Source organism: Lutjanus erythropterus, chromosome 8 (genome assembly GCF_056507025.1).
Source record: "Lutjanus erythropterus isolate fLutEry1 chromosome 8, fLutEry1.hap2, whole genome shotgun sequence".
NCBI classification, from domain to species: Eukaryota; Metazoa; Chordata; class Actinopteri; order Lutjaniformes; family Lutjanidae; genus Lutjanus; species Lutjanus erythropterus.
In genome coordinates, this window is record NC_139324.1 from 41,722,459 (window position 1) to 41,742,068 (window position 19,610).

General features: G+C 39.6%; 1 protein-coding gene across 1 annotated transcript in view; it reads right to left on the reverse strand.

The window, feature by feature from the left end:
• ptpn4a (protein tyrosine phosphatase non-receptor type 4a) overlaps window positions 1-19,610 on the reverse strand; it is a 98,418-nt gene that overhangs the window by 47,460 nt on the left and 31,348 nt on the right. Inside the window, exon 2 of the mRNA XM_084725543.1 lies at window positions 9,319-9,473. Within this exon, the coding sequence (XP_084581669.1) occupies window positions 9,319-9,456 (138 nt within the window). The 5' untranslated portion in view covers window positions 9,457-9,473. The remainder of the gene's footprint in view (window positions 1-9,318; window positions 9,474-19,610) is intronic.

The following is a 19,610-nucleotide window of genomic DNA, read 5'->3' on the forward strand; positions in this document are numbered from 1 at the left end:
CTACCATCTGATTGTCAGATGATCTATTTTTTTCACATCTGAACTTGGTGTACTCGCTTTAAAAATGGGGTAAAACCAACCAACCAAGCTTTTCAGGGGAGATCAGCTGTTCAAGGAGCAGTCTACAGACACTGTGACTGACAGGCTGATTGGATGATACATGATATACAAAGATCACACAAACTGACTCAGAGACAAACTGGCTACGTCATTAACTTGCTGCTGGATTAACATAGTGACAGGGAAGTCTGAGGCCCAGATCAGACTAAAGATTCATGACAAGACAAAACCATTTTAGAACGTCAGCTGATGGCATCTCCTCACCTGTGACTGGGTTCGTCAAATTTCTAGGAACTGGTTTTAGAATATCGCTATTTCCAGAGCTAATCAGCTCATATCAAAGTAAGTAAACTGTCAGTAATCTGAGAGTTTTGAACAGAGGAAAGAGAGGATCACCTCATCAGTTTGTCTGAGGAACAGCCGAGTCCGAGTGACACAAGACTTCAGGCCACATTCAGACAGATTCAAACGAAAGTTGAAAGTTGTAATGATGAAGATATCATTTAGTCTCGTTGTAAATTTGCAGGTTTTCTGAACAATGCAGAATGGTGCATTTCAAGTAGTTCCAAGTTTGAAATAGTCTCGTCACAAATCTTTGGTCTGAACTGGGCCTAAAGACTGGGGTCAAACAGACAACATGAAAAAACAAAGGAAAAAAAATGCAAGCCTTTAATATGATGTTTCCTCAAATAAGGCTATTCATAGACACGTCTGAGAGGCTGTGTGTGTGTGTGTGTGTGTGTGTGTGTGTGTGTGTGTGTGTGTGTGTGTCCACTGCTTCCCCTTTGTATGAAGCAGCTTTTCAAACTGGATGTGGGAGCCCTCTGTGCACTACTGTGCTCCCAGGAAACCCTTTGCCACTGTGCGTGTGTGTGTGTGTGTGTGCGCGCGCGCGCGCACGCGTTAGCCTCTTCTGGTATTCTAAAAGCATGCAAGCTAAATGTACGATCACCGCCACTGCAGAAGCAAACAGCCATACATTGTTAGAACTGAGTCAGGAACACCGGCAAGCATGTCCACACACACACACACACACACACACACACACACACACATACACACACACACACACACACACACACACACACACACACACACACACACACACACACACACACACACACACACACAGTTTCACACATTCTTTCATGATAGAAAGATGGAAAGAGCAACACCACACATACTAAAGGAGAGACCAACACAGACACAAAAAAAGAAAGAGATGGAGAAAACAACAGACGACTGAGAGACAGTAAGAGGAAGACAGAGACTCATAGAGACACAGAGAAAGAGAGAAAAAGAGGGAGCGAGCAGGGAGAAAGAGAAAAAGAGTGATTGACGATGCGGCTGTGTGAGACAAACGCTCTTTGTGTTCATCTTCATCAGTCCAGCAGCACCACTGACTGAAATAGTGTCTGTGTGCGTGAGAGCGAGGAGAGAGGAGAAGAGGGAGACATGGTGATAGAGCGCAATCAGAGCACAAGAGACTGACTCCGAGAGAGACGGAGGGGGAGAGAGTGATGCTCTGATAAGTTTTTCACCCTGAGGGTTTATTTTAAGTGTTTAAGGGGAAAAGGCCCACAAAACATCAAACGTAGTGGAGGAACCGTGGAAAATCCCACTGTTTTTTATGGCAAGTTAACAAAAAACAAAATGTGACACACATATTTCCCTCTTTGTTTCTTTCCCCTCCACAGGAAACAGCTGAATGTGCTGCATGTAGGCTACGTGTTTGTGTTGAAGAATGATGGAAATTCAGGAATGTGTGAGGCAGCTTGTCCGGACAGGAAGGCAACTACATAAAGGAGGAGTCCTCTACCTGTTTCTCTCCCTCTGCATTCAAAACACATCCATAAAATTCTGCAGAAAACTTCTCCAAGCGAGGGAAGCAACTTGAACAAAGGAATATCTGGTGCCACAGGCCACCATGTCCCAAAATTGGCTAAGTCAATTTTTTGTGGCAAAAATAAACTTCTGTAACTGTGACCTATGGCACTTGTGTTGTTCACTTTTCCCAAGAAATGTGATGTAGAGTTTCCTGACACATGATTTCTAATGAAAAACAAGCTCGACTTCTCCGGTAGTTGAAGGAACTGTTGACACACACCGCAGTACAATACCTCATTAGATGCGTCATATTCAAGCCACTTTAATTCCTCCTCAACTTCCATTCACTCCTAAATTTGTGTTGCTGTTTTGTCTTTTCATATTCTGCCTTTTGTACTTCTGTACTTTTGGACTTCAGTAGAGTCACCGTATACCGGCGCAAAGGAATCTGGATGTTTGTGGACCTGTAGCAGTTGTTGATGACTTGATGGCCTGTTCAAAGGAGTGATGAGTTAGCATGCACATGAGATTCACAGGTCAGTCTCTAAACACTTCACTCAACAGGAAAATCTCCCAGCTTTTGTCAAAACTAAGGGGAAACAATTAGACAGTTTAAAAAAAACTTCCACGGCCAAACCAATCCAAAGTTTTTAGGGTAGCACTTCACATAGAGACGAGAGATCATGTGCTTAACACTGAGCAGAATGGGGGCATCATTTCTAGTAAGGTGTGTCCTCGACAGTAATGTAAGGGGCATAAGTTTATTAGCCGCCGCTCACACTGCTGTTCAAGCAACTACATTGCATTTAAAAATCCCCCAAACAATTGGTAGGTGGCGAGATCTCTGACTGTCTGGTCACAATCTCCTCCAGGATAATGACTGATGAATTGTAGTGATCTATGATTCAATAATAATAATAATAATAATAATAATAATGATAATAAAGAATAGAAGAAGTGAGCAAACACGATGTACTGATGAATATCAAATGATATGACTGAAAGACCCCTGAACAGCCACTAAACAGACCCTGTGGTCAGATTGTTTTATCAAATCCTCTTTTTAGACTTGGTCTACAACATTATCGTAATACATATATAAATATATATATATGGCTACAGACAAAAAAAAAGAGGATTTAACTTAAGAAGCACACATACAGCATATTCCACCCGCACATACCTCCCCGTTTCTGGATAGAGAAGGAGCTAAGCAAGCAAAATGCTCCCACAGCCACACCCATCCCACAACACAAACACAAATATGCTGAGCCATACTCCACAGTTTTCACACAAATGTCCAGCTCTAACATGTAATTAAAATGAAATAATCTTTTACAAAAACAGAGCAGCTGTACTCAATATTTTTGGCTCACCCAGTCACAGAGATGGCACACTAAACTGCTGGAGCATTTGTTATCAAGTCTGTACTTAAAAGAGTAAGTTTCAAACAATATTCCACCAAGGTCTTTACAGTGCTTAGAACAGGGGTTCTCAAATGGTGTGCAGAGGCTCACTAGTATGCCTTATCATTGCAACTAAACAAAAAGTTCTGAATGATTTTTAATTTACTCTATCAGAACTTGTTTCCCAATACACTGACTCATTCTATACCCAAGTATTCACTGTTGTTTAGGTTGGTGACACTCTGAGAACAGAGGTGCCAAACGGGTTCTTCCTGAGGGGCTGAGGTTCTACTACCTCATACCATTTACTTCAGAGGAACTTTTTTTTTTTTAAATAAAGGGTACATGAAGAGGACTAAGGGTTTCATTAAGAACCCTTTTCATCCAAGGAACCCTTTTTAGGAAAAGAGTTCTTCAAGGATTGTTGAAATCCTTGAAAACCATCTTTAGTCAAGCGTTCGTCAAAGGTTTTTTGTACCATGATATTAAAGGTTTCTCTGTACCGTTTGTGGGTTCTACATAAAACTGATGGAATATAAAAAGGTTCACCATTACACAATAGAAGGTAGAACATCTCAAAGGGGGTTCTTGCCAAAACCTTCCACAGATGGGTCTAGGTGTAACCCTTTATGTTTGGCAGAACTCCCTAAAAGGATTCCTAGTGAAACCTGTATAATAGGTTCTAGAAGGAACAAAAAGGGTTCTTCTTTGGGGACAAGCCGAACAACCCTTAATGGTTGTAGTTAGCACCTTTATTTCTAAGAGTGTCCATAGGTTATTTTGGATGGATATGAATACAGGTGTGACTTGGGCGGAGGAACTTTACGAGCTTCTGCCTTAGAAGACTTATTTCTTGTCAGTGAAATATCGTCCCCCGGGGCGCCCCGGTAGCTCACTTGCGGGAGTGAGAGCCCCGTGTACAGAGGCTGCGTCCTCAGCAGCAGCTGTGGGTTCGATTCCAGCCTGTGGCCCTTTACTACGTGTCTTGCGTTCACTCTCCTGTCTATCTAAAACTGTCCTATCTAATAAAGGCTAAAGTGCCCAAAAAGATGAACTCTGAGAAATATATTTGCCACTACAAATACATTCATATACAGCCTGCATCGTCATAAATCTTCATGGAAACATGCTAGCAGAAATGTTTTTTATTTGTTTTTCCTACAATGTCCACTTCTGATTGAGATTTTTATGGTTATGTTAAGGTAAGAGCAGAATCTCTGTTTGAAATCCTGCAATTTTGCACTTGTATTTCGCTCAGAGCTCTCACTCACCTGTAAATTACAGCTGTTTTGCAGGATTATTTATCCTCTGCCTGTCGCTGCTCTTACTTGCTCATTAAGAGCTACTTGATTACCAACAGCTCTTACAGACAGCTGAATGTTTATGTGGCGTTCAGTGGTTGCCATGGTTACCACAGCACGTCACTTTATTCTGAATAAATCCTGCTTCTGACCGTGCCTTTGTACTTGTAAAGAGGTGGGTCACTAGTGGGCTGGGCTTTTTGATTTCTTGACATCTATCAAGCTTTCAAGCTACACCAGATTCTGCTTTATACTAGTAGCATTTTAGCCAAAGACTTGCCATCTATAAGATCATCAATACAGGCCCTCGTCTCCCTCATACCCTCCCCCGCTACCCGCACCACAAGCGCTCCGGTTCCCATGACAATAAGTGACTGCTTCTGGATTTTCACTCCCCGCTAGAATCAAGGCCAGTCGGCCAGAGAGAGGATCAATAGAAGTACTGTTGCTCTGACGCTGGCTTGTCTTTCCAGGAAGTTACTGCTGCTGCAGGGGTCTGATCAATGACACTGACAGAGACCGAGTAATTCATTCAGCAAGAGGCGGGGAGGGGGTGGGGATGCAGGGAGTCTGGAGCAGGAAGCAGGGAGGGTGAGAAATGTGCAGGGAGAAATGTAAAGAAAGAAAGGAAAGGAGAGACTTTATCAAAGAGACACAATTAGGTCTAAAATGATAACCCTGATGATTCTGCTGTTCATTGATGTCAAAATACAAGAATGTTTAATTATTAGTTAAACAAATTAAGTTGTCTTTCATTTAGTCTGGAATTCATGACCATATTTCAGGAGACTCTGTCATACCATGAAATGAACATAATAAACAATGCAAATTTAAGTTCACTGGCCTTTTGGTTGAATCAACAGGATTAAAGTAAAACACTCCTCCACATGTCTATCTCAAGTCCTTTTAGTGGAAATCTCAGAGCCCATCAGCTATCATCTGATGACAGTTTAGCCTCTGGGGGCAACAACCACTGTTTCGGGGCTTCCGGTGTAGCTACCAGATATCCGGATAACAGATATTCAGGGAAAACTTCCTCTTCCATGTGCAGATCACTGTTAACAGTCTGATTAGAAACTTGAGACGTGCAAAGGGAGCTGGCTGAAATCTATAAAGTGATAAGTGCATATGAACGCAGCTACATTTTTAAAGTTAACAGAAAGATAAATGTTTGTCATAAGATGGCCAAGATTGTATTTCATCTTCGTCCTGCCCCTTTCACTCTCTGCAAGCAACAAAAGCCCAGTCAGACCTGATTGATCGATACTACTCAGCAGAGGTGTGGACTTGAGTGACATGACTTGGACTTGTGTCAGACTCAAGTCACAAATTTGATTACTTTACACTTAACTGGAAACTTGAAAGCACTTGATGCCTTCTCCCAGAGATTAAAAAGTATGTTATTCAAAAAGTGTGCCATGAATAAATTCATCTGCCTTTTACTTCCCGAATCAACTAAAATGATCACTACTCACTGAACCAATCAGACAGCATCCAATCAAGTCGCAGGAGAGAAGCATGAAGAACTAACGTTACATTCCTGAGCTCCAGTTGGAAAAAAAAAGATACCAAAGATAATTTCATCCAAAAATGAACTGCAGTCAAAAATTAGATAGAGAAGCAACAACTTCCACATTTGTTCCACATTTAAAGCTGCACAAAGAACAATAAAGCTACAACACTGATGAAACTTAGTTACATCAATTTAATTCTGATACCTCGGAGAACCTCCTTGAAATCAGATGAATGAAATTACGGCATGCGGACAGAAGAGTCTATGTTTACATTTAGCCAGTTAGAAAGAAGCACAAGGTGGTGTTTATTTAGACCATTTTATTTTTGATGTTATATTTTGCAGTTATTGTGGTGGAAACACTACTGATTTTGTCTGACTGACTCAGGACTTCAATATCTTGATTTGGAATTAGTCTTGGCTGAGTGCAATGACTTGACAACAGAAACCAGAACACTTTGAATACTAAGGTCTTGCTTACAGATATCTGCCTTTATATGCACATCTGTTTATAGTGGCTGTTTTTGATGGTACCTGTAGAAAGAGCAGAACAGCAAAGGAAGCGAAAGAAGTGAAAGAATAACCGCAACAAGGTAGCTTGAAAAGAAAAACAAAACAAAACATAAAATCCGACCGTTTCTGTTTCTCTCATCATCTGCTTCTCTTTCACAATAGTTTATTATGTCAGCACTCTCAATGGCCCATTCAAAATGTACACATTTGTGTATTTCTCTCTATATATGTGCATGTACAGACATGTACTCACACTCACATGCATGAGCTCCGCTCAGACACAAGCGCACTTCACCACACCAACAGGATGTGATTTGTCAGAGGGGATGTTATTAGAGGAATTGTATTTTCTGACTCACACAGGGAATTTCCCTATTGACACCGTCATAACTCTGATCAAACACTTAGTGACAGAGAGAGAGACATAAAGAGACACGAAGAGAAAGAAAGAGAAAAGGAAATGTGTTATCGCATGAAGTGACAGATTACTTTAATGTCAGTCACAAGCCATCTTGTAACACACACACAATTTCTCTTTCTCTCCCCTCAAGGTGTGAGACGTAAAGCTTGTACAACAAGATGAAGACCGACTGTGTCTGATCAGCCACTGAAATCAAAGCTCGGGGGGGTGGGGGGGTGGGCAGGAAGAGAGGATATTGAAACTGCTGTGAGAAAAGACATTTTAACCTTTAAATTTAATCAGAATAAAAAAGATGAGAAAATGTCTGCAGACAGATGTTTTTCCCCCACCAACTCTCAAGTTAATCTGAGGTGGGCTTGAGGGGAAATTTACAGTAATGGGAGAAGTTGGGGGGGGGAAGAGGAGGACCAACATTGATTTTTCTGTTGTGGGGTTTTGCATGGGTTAATATATGATTATTTGAAGTCTCCCTCATTTGCACCTCACTTTGTGGCTTAATGAACATTCATATGTTGTTTTGTGTATTTTTTTTTTTTAATTGATGATAATCACATGAATTTTATTAATTTTCATCAACTAGGCTGACATAAACCAATGGGTTTCCTAACTCCCAGAAAGAAGAAAACACTATGACAATAACAATTAAATGACCTGTGTATAGGATTTAGTGGCACCTAGCATAATACTGCTTGCCTCACTCTCCCCTTCCAAGTACATAGGAGAAAATTTGGCAGAAGCAACACTGAGCTACTGTAGAAACATGGCAAGGCAACACAAGGTATCAATTCATTTTCAACACCACATTTAAAACAAAATAATTTCCATCAAATATAGTATCGAAAGTTTGCTGTTGAGAATCATTTTTTAATTCAAGTATCTATCAAAGGTTGAAATTATGGTTTTGTGATAACTTTCATGCAACATGTCAGACTCTGGAAGAGGACAAGTGCCCTCTGTAGAAAAAAACAGCTCATTTTAAGGGAACAAAAACACTACATTTCTTATTTTCAGGTGATTATACACTGATGAATAGCTACTTATGAATATTACAGTCCATCACAGCCATATTCTGCCCATAAATCCCCCTAAATCTTACACACTGGACCTTTAATGGATTAGTCTCAACATTTATTGAGAAGTTAGAAAGTTTTTAACATAGGGTAGCTATTTTTATATGAATGGATCGAAGAGTGTGTCAGAGTTGCAGGAATATAACAACAATATCAATGGGCATTTTGGAACAACAGTTCCCAAAATTTGAGGGCTATGAGGAATGTACAAGAAGTACGTCAGCCACAACTTGAGCTCAATTTTTTTTTCTTCTTCTTCTTTTTTTCTTTACATTTTAGTAAATTTACCCGTTACAGCTTGATTCTACTGGACACCGTCACCGGGTCTGAGCATGACGTTTCCACACAATACTTCTGATTCCACCAGAATCAACAGAAACGGTTCTTCTCTTTGCTCCACTTCAAATGAGCACAGAGTCTATTTTCAATCCGCAGGAAGTCAGACACAGGAACGGCATAACGTCTAGTCTAATCAGTTTTCAAAATAAAATACCATGTCTTGACTAACGATCACAAAAACAGACAAAAACTGCTTAGCCTACCTAACCATGGTAGAAGCACAACTATGACCAACAAAATATCAGTCAAAACTCTGCTGCTGGGGCATGAAGCCGCGTGGAGGACGGATCAAACCTGCGGCCCAGACGTGATACACTCAGTGGAATCAAGGTGTTAGAAGTATGCCAAGTTATCAGTTAGTAGTTCCTGTTTGTAATGTGCCCATGGATGTACAGACAACTATCACTGGATTACTTTCATACTGACAACTCTCAAGTAAGTTTTGAAGCTATAAGGAGCATCCTATTCTAAGGTGTATTTGTGATGTACGTCGGGGATATCGATACTCTCGGGAACCGTACAGTAAGTCACGCTGAATCTGAAAATAAGCGCATCATGTCTGTGTGTTCAGATTTGACTGAGTTCTAACTCCTCCTCTGGACCCCCACTGCCCCCTCTGGGGAGGCCCGTCACGCAGTTTGAAAACCTCTGTTGTTTTGCATGAGAAATATTCTAATGTGTAATCTCATGACTACAGAACACAAAGACTACACACAAGATGGTACAACGAGAAAATCACAGGCATCAAAACCAGCCCAATATTTATCAATGAAGGGTTTCTTCCATTTGTCTTTGTCTTTTCCAATTCAGCTAATTGAAATTCATAGTGAGACACTGTACTTATAGAGCAGAAAGGAGGAGTACTTACGCTGACTTTGAACGCCTGGACAGTGTTGTCCAGTAGCAGTACGTTGCACACAACCTGTGTGTGCTGCCTGTCTCGCTCCAGCTCCGTCGCCCGGACATTGTAGGATCTGCCAGCAGGCAAGCGGAAGCGCGCGCTCATCACGCTCCTACCAGGGTCTGCAACAAGCACACACACAGCAGAGAGGAGAAAATGATGAGTGAGAGAAACAGAACAAGAGATGATGCATCATTATATCAATGTTTGTAACGTACACATACTACATGACTATCCAGGTGTGTTAAGGTGAGAAAACTCCCCTTGAAAAAGGCTCAGTCCCTCCACAAAGAAAACAATGTACAGTGCGACATGATGAACATAGTGAAGGCATCTACACAGCAAGGCAAGCCCATACAGGCAGGGTGAAGCAGCAAATACTGACTGCTTCATGAGAAAAGAATGTCTATGAGAAGGCAAGCGGCATGTTCCCTACCAGGGGATGTGGAAACTATACAGCAGACCAGCACTAAAAAACTCACAAGATACTATAAAATGAAAAAAAAAAAAAAAGGAGAAAACATAATTTGGCAAAAGAGCTTAAAATATGTCTAACCTTCCATGTTTCATTATTTCAAAATGTGATTTTAGAAGGATATCTGACCTTTTCAGCTGAAACATTTATTAAATAATCTTCACTGAATTCTAAAAACAGCTTCACTCATGTGGCCTTAATCTATTCAGAACTGATTGATCAATATTTTGAATTTAATCATTTCATCATCAGCATGCCTAAGCTTGTGTAGTGCTGCCGTCATTTACCAACCAAACAGTGGCTGAGGGAGCGCTGTCTGCTCATCAGTGAGGAAAAAATAACAAGTCCTCTTTGTCCCACTTTCCACCTTATTGGTTTATATCCAGGCAGCAACAGTCACCTGCTGGGGCTGCAGCCCAGGCTAGTAATGGGGAAGTGTGTACCATTTAACCACCACTGCACGTTAATAAAATATCAATATTAGTTTAACTGACTTGTATTTCTGGTGTCGACTAGGAAGGGTAGCAGTGTGTAATCAAGTAGTCAACTAATCACACATATCCCTAGTATCAACATTCAATAAAGTGGTTTTTTTCTACGTTACTTATTTACATTTATTTTTACATCATTCCAGTTTGTTAAATGTATGTTGTGTGTATATATTTCATTGATTCCTTAAAGGAATAGTTTTCAGTGTAGTAGTAGTTCATTTCAGTCCTAGTTAACACTTTCACAGAAAGATAAATAAGGAACAATAGTTAACAAAAGTAAAAAAAAGTGACGAAAAAGGTGCAGGTTGAAGCTTGAGCTCATTATCCTTACCCTCTTTGCATAACGTGTTCTGTCAAGCAACACTTTCACTCCTGGGTTTAAGCAACAAAAACAAAAGAAATAAAACAGAAAACAAAAACAGAACTTCTTAAGAAACAAAACAGAGACTGAAACAAGGTTCTTTTTTTTTCTTCCAAATTTACAAAAATGAACTACATGTTCTTAATTCCTCATCATTGCTGTAGTTGCTGCCTGGCAGCCTCAGTGATTCAGAGGGACAGGAAATTACTGCGCCTAGCCAAGATACAGTCCAACACATAAACCACTGCAACGCTGTATTGTCTTGTTTTTTCATGTTTTTTGTACAAGTTAAACAAATAAGATCTAATAGATGATGACTTTAAATGTTTTGTTTTGTCCACAACCTGTGGATATTCAGTTTACTGTCACAGAGGTCTAAACAAACCAGAAAATATTCATATTTGAGAGGCTGAAGTTATAAGTATCTAGCTAAAATGTTCATTCTATTTGATCATGTGACAATTAATGTTGGTAAAAATATGTCATCATCACTGCAGCTGACTGTCAATAATAAATCTCTAAATAATATATACTGTCCACTTGTTCTAAATTAAAGAAGCTGACAGGAAAGCTCAATCTGTATGTACAGTAAATCCACTCAGTTCCTCATGTCAGCTCTTTCCGTTTTGCAGAAGTGTTTTGAAGTTTTTATATTTTGTTGGGGAACATATGCCATTGCAGTGGGATCCGTGCCCGTCCTATCTGCCTCCTGCTTTCTTTTTTTATTGTTTGGTGATCTATCTTGACAGGAGACATAATAACCCCATGAGGGTCATGACCCCGTCACCAGGAGCAGCTGTATTTGTAACGATGGCTCTGTGTGAGTGTATTTGTGTGTTATACAGTATATATGGAGGGCCTTCTGCGTGTCTGAGCCGCTTGTCACTACACATCAGCACAAACTCCCCCATGACCACTGGCAGATGGTGTGCACGCTGTGTACGTACACACATTTATACTTGAGGACACAACAAACAGCAGCAACAGCCCGTCTTCTCACCTCCAGACATTTAAGCTACATAAAAACACAGGCGGTCTTAATATGCATAGTGTATTCATTCTTGGTATTTGGATTAAAGTTAAACTCTGATAATTATGTGAATGTTTACCATTTCAGTCCCCTCATGCTATTTTGGACGGTAAAGTTTATTGTTTAATTGTTAAAATACTCTTACATATCTTTGTCGCAAATATTGCCTCTTTTGTGGGATCATTCATAGCAAAGACTGAGTGTTTATGTATGTATTCTATATTCTGCATTTTATATTCTGCATAAAGAATACCAGCTCATATTGTTTTTGATCCAGCCCCCCCCCCAAAAAAACAGTATCCGTCAAGCACTACTGATAACTTATCATTTCTAATAATTTCTAGTCATTTCTCAACATTTTGATTGTTTCACTGCTGTGAATACAATACCACCATGTGTCTAAACTTCACATTACTGCATCAAAAAGGAAATAAAATATTTTATTATATTCAAATGCACCTCTGCTAACAAAACAGCCCAGAAGTCAGTGGGCACACTTTGACACTGTGTGCTTAAAGGTCTGACTCATTTCCTGCTGACTTCAGGAGCACTGAAGAAGTCCATGAAAATAATTTTAAAGAGAAATATTCCAGAAATATTCAAACAATACCAACAATAACCCATGTCTCTGCCAGCAGATAATTCACGTGGCATCATATCGGTGCAAACAATCAGCCCAAATATCAAGAAGATATTTTTTAAAGGAGCACTTAACCAGTTATATACATCAAGACAAGTTTTGTAAGAAATAAAAAGATCTCTTGGCATGAAAGAACAGTTTTACATGTTGCATAACCCCTTATGATGTCACCAAGGTTATCTCAGTTTGTTCTTGGAGATTACAATTTTTTACTGGAAAGTCTGTTTCTTGCGGTGTATTACAGCAGTGGTACACGGCTTTGCTTGAAATCAATGACCTAACATCACCATCTGACTCACTGGATGTAAACTGGGGAAAAAAGGCTTACCACTGGCTGTTCCACTGCCAATACCAGAATGAAAAAATGATACATAGAGCTTTTATTATAATAATAATAATGTTTTTTTTCTAACACATTGGTATGGTACTCGGTATTGGTGAAGGGAAAAAGGGTATCGGAACATCTCGATGTAACCAAACTTGGTCTTGGTCTACCGCCAAACCAGGAAATGCATAAAATGGAACAAAACCAGCAGTCACACAACTTAAAAAGGATGTGAGTAAAAAGCAGCAGGGCAACCTTTAGTTCTAACACTTCTTTATTTGACGACATATACAGTCTGTATACTTTCGTTCTCACAGTGGTGTGAGAGAGTTCAGTCTGGCTAAAAACAGTGTTGTTATAATCACTCATTACAAACTTGAAAACATTTGACATTACAGTTACTGCCTAAAACTTGCGTTGTAATCATCCCTTAGAGCTCCTTCTTGGTTCAAGTTTTAATTACTGCACGTGTTTTTTTAAGTGCAGTTCATATTTAAAAAATAGCTAGAGGAAATAAATCGCTTTGACTCATTACGACCTAAGAGCTAAGACCTAAGCTACCAACATGCTGAAAATGTAAAGTTACTCTGACCAGGTTCCTAACAGTACGAGTTCCACCCTGACACTATTTTGCAGAGGACCCCACTGCTGCATCACTGGGCTTTATGACTGTTATAAGAAATACAAACAACCCAGAGCGTTTCTTTCCTCCACAGAAGAATAAGAACGTGTGGAACCACATTTCTCCAGCGCTTACACAGTACTGTGGACGTCCGGCTATGTGAGACTTGCCTACATGGGAAAAGACCAGAGGCATTGTATCACGTAGCACATATAACGAGTGAGGCAACTGCTTATGTCGTCACTTAGTAACGAAACTGATCGTGACATGAGTTGCATCAATATCTGTCTGATTCAGCTCAACAGGTATCAGTGCTTAACACCTACACTAACATTTGATTGCCTGGGGGGAAACCCTGACTTGTGTAACAAGTGTAACTAAGTGGGGGTGTGGAAGGAGGCAGGGAGGGTCTAACAAAGAGATGCTTCTGACAGGGCTGGGCGATATGACTCAAAAATTATATGTGGATAATTTTACACTATTCCACAATACTCAATATATCTCAATAAAAACATTTTCTATAATATAACATACTGGAAATTCTCAGATCGTAAAAACATATGATCATATTATAGAAAATGACAGAGCTCAACAATAAGGATAGCCTGTTTGATCAGGGCAAGTAAAATGCCATGTTGGGCTAGTAAATCTACCACTTCACTTGGCCAGCTGTGCAGTATTATATTATTATCATATTAAACTGAATATCTTTGGGGCTTTTATGGATTTTGAAAACTGAAATGGACAGTTTTCATAATTTTTTTAGATTTTATTGATATTGCAATCCTAGATTAAACATGACAATTAACCATAGTCTTTGTTTTTATTTGATAAACATTAATAAATAAGCCAATTTGTACAAGGGCAAGGAAAAATGACTTTGGACAAGCAGACTTCTGATTCATTTGCTTGCAAGTGAAAAAAAAATATTAACATTGAAGTGACATGACCATCATCAATATTTTTGCCTAAATACCTGAATATTGGTATTGACAAAGGATGCAAATTGCAGGTGCCTTCCTTAATCAATCATTGATAAAATTAACAATCAATTAAACAATTAATCAAACTGACAGACTCTTAAGAATTTTGCATTTAGCAAACAACCCCTCAATCAAAGTTTTATTTCCACTGCAACATGTTCCACGTTCTCTGAAAGTGTTACATGCACCCTTAGAAATAGAGCTGCTAACTAGAACCATGTAGGGTTCTTCAGCATGTCCCCATAGGAGAACCATTTTTGGTTTCTCTGAGAACTTTTTTATGAAAGTTCACTTGAAACCATTTCAAAGAATTCTACCTAGAACCCAACATAAAGGGTTATATCTGTGAAAGGTTTCACCAAGAACTTCCTGTAAGAGAACCCACTGATGGTGCAATGGTTCCACCTTGAAGAACTCTTTCTTCTAAGAAGGTTCTTCAGAAGCAAATTGTTCTGGGTAGAACTGAAGCCCTTCAGGAAGAACCCTTTTGGAACCCTCATTTCTAAGAGCATAGCCAATGAAACATATAAAGAGCTACATGTTTCAGATGTTCATTTGACAGTAGATTGCTTAATTTTTACCTGATTGATCAAATTCTCAACGATCAATTAATTGATCACTGATTAATTGTTATTATCCCCAATACTAACTATTGATTAGTTTATTACTTATCAAAACTTTTGGTGAAAGCACCAATAGTCATCAGTAATTTTAATATAATGAGTAAATGGGCAAAAAGGCAAATAATAGAACATTCTGATAAATTCAGAAAATGACATTCTACGTAATGCAGCCTTTAAAACCAGGAAAAGACAACACTTATACCACATCATTATATAAGAATATCCAAAATCTGAGACAGAATCTATTCTCATATCATAATATTGATATAATATTGGTAAATTGCCCAGCTCTAGCTACTCCGCTTACAGAGAGTGTAGCGAGCAGCCAGCAGGTAATATCCAACCGGGCGTGATGCTGGTCATACTGTAGGTCGACATGGCGAGATCAATATATCCTGACTGCCAACACAACGACCACACATAATGACACAGATATGCATAAGTACAGGCAGACACATGCAGCCAAAAATGCACGCAAGTGTACAGGCAAACGTGCGCACCAACGCGTGCACACTGACGCCAGCCGCGGCACTGTCAGCCTGGGAAACAGAGCGAACAAACCAGCGACATGAGCAGAGAGGAGCGCAGAGATGAAGCCATGCAGAAGGAAGGATGGAAGGAGGGACGCTCTCCTATCACTGGCTCACACTGTGGAAGAGCAACGGGATACACAGATGATGAGGTCTGACACACAGACTCTCTCTGCAGAGGCTGGCTCGTACCTCAACCCCCCCCCCCCCCCCCCCCCTTCCTGTCCTAACATTTGCTGAAGATAATTTAAAGACTACGGACCGCGGGACAAGATCATCTCTGTAGTGTACAGCCTTTTAATCACATTTCTACGCCGCCAAATAACACCTCTGCATGGGACTTTTAATGAACTCAATTTAAAAAACAAAGACTGCAAATAATGATTATTTTAATTAGTGCAGAGATTCTCAAGTTTTTCTCAGCCAAGGACCATTTTCAAGATAGTAAATATAGCAGGGAAGGACCCCTACATGAAGCGCTTTGTCCCCTGGAACAATTTCACATTGTCTATTTTTTTGCATGTCTACGTAGTGATGAGAATAGGCCTAATAACAAACATAAAATAAGAATAATTGGCCTAATGTGGGACTTCAATACAGTCAACAGTTACAGTTTGTTAGATTAGAAAGTAGTCTATGAACTATTTTAGATTTGAAAATTAAAATATTATTAACTAAAGTATGAAGCCATTTTTAAATAAATATATTTTTGTTATATCATAATTCATATCTTTTCACAGAGAGCGCCACAAACCTCTATTTGAGAACCAATGAATTATCAATCAATCTGTCGATCATTTTCTCAAATAATCCATTTATGGTATGTTTTTTTTATAGATGTGTATTTTCATACAGTTTACACTGTGTTTTTGTAAGTGTGTACTTTTTTTATAGAGAGTGTATGTTATCCTTTTCTGTCTATGCACAACCCAAAGACCCAAAGAGTTTACTGTAACAGAGGATTAACGAAACTGCTGAAATCAGATTTTAAAAAATTATTCAAAACAAACAAATTAATCAAATACCAAAAGAGCTGGCAATTAATTTAATAGTTGACAACTAATCAATGAATCAACAAAACTTTGCAGCTCTAGTTATCTGGATTCTTGGTCAAATATATCCTTCTATCCTTCAATCACTTCAATCACTTATTTGAGTACTGTACTTCATTTAATTTTATACACAAACTGTTTTAGCTTTCACTTTGTTTTGTTAGTGCACTCTGGTGTCAGCCTGAAGTCATTTGATTTCTCATTTATACTCAAATTTTATGTTCCATTTTGCTGTATTTCATTTTCAGTTTCATCACGTTTGACTCCTGCTCCACTGTACTGTTCACCGTCCTATTCTATTGGACCATTTTTCTATTCTTTTCTATTCTGTTCTATAATTTTCTGCTCTGTCGTGTTTTCAGTTTTGCTCTGCTGAGCTGGACAGGGCAGCCACACTCCCCTGAGAGAAGCCTCCGGATCTCCGGAAGCATGCTAACATTATTGCTTCCTGCAGTCAGCAGAGCTTACAAACAGGCAGGAGTAAGTGTGTGTGTGTGTGTGTGTGTGTGTGTGTGTGTGTGTGTGTGTGAGTGTGTCTTGACCCTAAAGCTTCCCTCAGTGGTGGGCTCCTCTGGCTCTCTCAGCTTATTGCAAACACAGACGGTCCTGGAGCCTTCCTGTCTGTACACAGGAATACACGCCCTTCATATAAACACATATATGATGACACACCCCCCAACTGCAACACATTAACACACACACACACACACACACACACACACACACACACTATCCAACATCAAAAATCAGGTTGCGTATCGATCAACTGATATTAACACAAACAGAGAAGCGTGACAATAACCATTATCAGTGTTACCTCCTGAACCATGATTCTCCCCAGACTTCATATTCAGATCTAAAGTCTTCAAAAGGAAAAAAGTTACCCAAGATGCAACGTCCTTTCCCAGTTCGAATACGGGCCGACTACTGAACTTCATTTGCCCCACACGTTTCTATTAATACCCCTGATTTCTTCAAGAGAACCAAAAAAAAAAAAAAAAGATGTGCTATGCATGTTTTCTCTGTCCCTTTGTGTTGCTTTGGAACAACTGAAACAAGAGGCTAGCAGTTAGGAATCCCAAAGGAATTGTACATTGCACAGTGTTTCATAATGCGTAAACTAGGCCACAGACAAACAGGTGGTCAATTACAGATGTGTGCCAGTGTGTGTGTGTGTGTGTGTGTGTGTATGTGTGCAGACAGCTTGTGACTGCTGTGAGTTTTCATAATAGATGATAGAAAAGAAACAACTTTAAAGGTCTCATAGATCTCTCTCTCTCTCTCTTTCTGTGTAGCCTGCCACATTGAAAAAATGAAATACAGACACAGATTCAAACCTGACCTGATCCATTGCTATATTTTAGTTAGAGCTGCAACAATTAAGTGTTTTTTTTGTTTGTTTTTTACCATGTGGAAGCAACATATTCCTGTCAGATGGCAGTTTACTGCGACTGTATTAATAAGTATAATAATAATAGTTTTATTGGACTTTACTGAAGCATACTGTCAGAAGCATAGCTCCTTTGAGGAATAGGGCAGTGAGTAGGAGTGCAAGTAAGGGAGAGAGCTGCACACTGCCGCTCATGACAAAGTAGTCAGTCTAGCAGTAAATGTACAGTTCAGTTCCCTTTGTGTCAGTTAATAAATGCTGCTAACGCTAGCATTTCCTTTTTTATAATCCAGGTTTTAACTGCAGCGTCTTCTTGTAGATTTGGTAAAATAAATCCATAATAATATATCAAACACTTAATGTCTTCAGTGGTCATTTATCCACTTTCCCATCTTGAAAACAGTTGTTGATGTTAGAATGTTAACTGTCCACGAGCTATCCTTAGATGCCAATATTCAGGTTGAGTCTGTCAGCCAATCAGAGGCTGTCTTCCTGACTTGTAAGTGACAGTGCTAATCCTTAGGTGTATTAACAGATCCATAAAATTTGTGGCGATCACGTTAATGAGTTCAACCCTGCGGTAGGAATAATAACATTATCGTATTGTGGTAATGTGGTTATTGTCTCATGAATGAATCCCCAGCTATTATGTTAACTGATTAATTTGTTTAGAGTATTTTTTAAGAAAAAGAGGAAAAAAATGTCTCGTTTCAGCTTCTTAAATGTGAATCTTTTCTGGTTTCTTTAGTCCTCTGTGACAGTAAACTGAAAGTCTTTGGGTTGATGGCAAAACAAGACACTTGAGGACATTTTCTAGGGCTTTGGGAAACACTGATAGACCAAACCTCTACTGGATAAAGTTGAGAAAATAATGAACAAATTTATCAACAAGAAAAATATTCATTAGTTGCAGCCCTAATTTTAGTTATTCTGTCTTCAAAAACAAATAGATGTGCTGGTATTAAGTTAGCAAGGCCGTGACCTGCTCCTAATAAAAAAATGACTTTCTTTCCTTTGTACCCCGACAGCACAGCCACCCATCCTCTTTCTACCTGTCCCTCTTTAGACCTCAACATTTGCCCTCATTGACCTTCGCCTAGTTTTTGCCACCATCTCCCGTTTTCCCTCCAACTACCATCCTCCTCCCCCTCCCACATCCGACCACCCCATGATCCCTTTAATTCCACTTATTTTATGTAGGGCAACGACAGCAGCAGAAAGAGTGCTGTTTCGTGTGTGTGTGTGTGTGTGTGTGTGTGTGTGTGTGTGTGTGTAATTGACAGGCTCAAACAAAGCATTTAAAATGTGTCTGTGTGGGGGGAGGCGGGGGGTCCGGGGAAGTTGCAGCTTAAGGAATGTGGGCAGTGAATGACCTCTGACCTCCTTTTGGGTTAGCCATATGTGGCCCTGTCTGATGGTAAAGCCATACAGTGCAGCTTGTAATCTGATTGCTAAAGTCTCTTTGAAGAGAAGAGAAGAGAAGAGAAGAGAAGAGAAGAGAAGAGAAGAGAAGAGAAGAGAAGAGAAGAGAAGAGAAGAGAAGAGACCCAAACAGCAAAATAAAGTTGATTTCTCTATGAATTAAGACGGTTTGTTCTGTTACTGGGCCAACCTACCCAGCTACATCCCAAAACATGCTATTGTTCCCCCTGGGATGGACAAGTCATGTTCTATGTATGTATCTAAGTAAAAACTGAGCTGCTGGTGATAGAAGTTTTTGTAGCATGTATGACATTT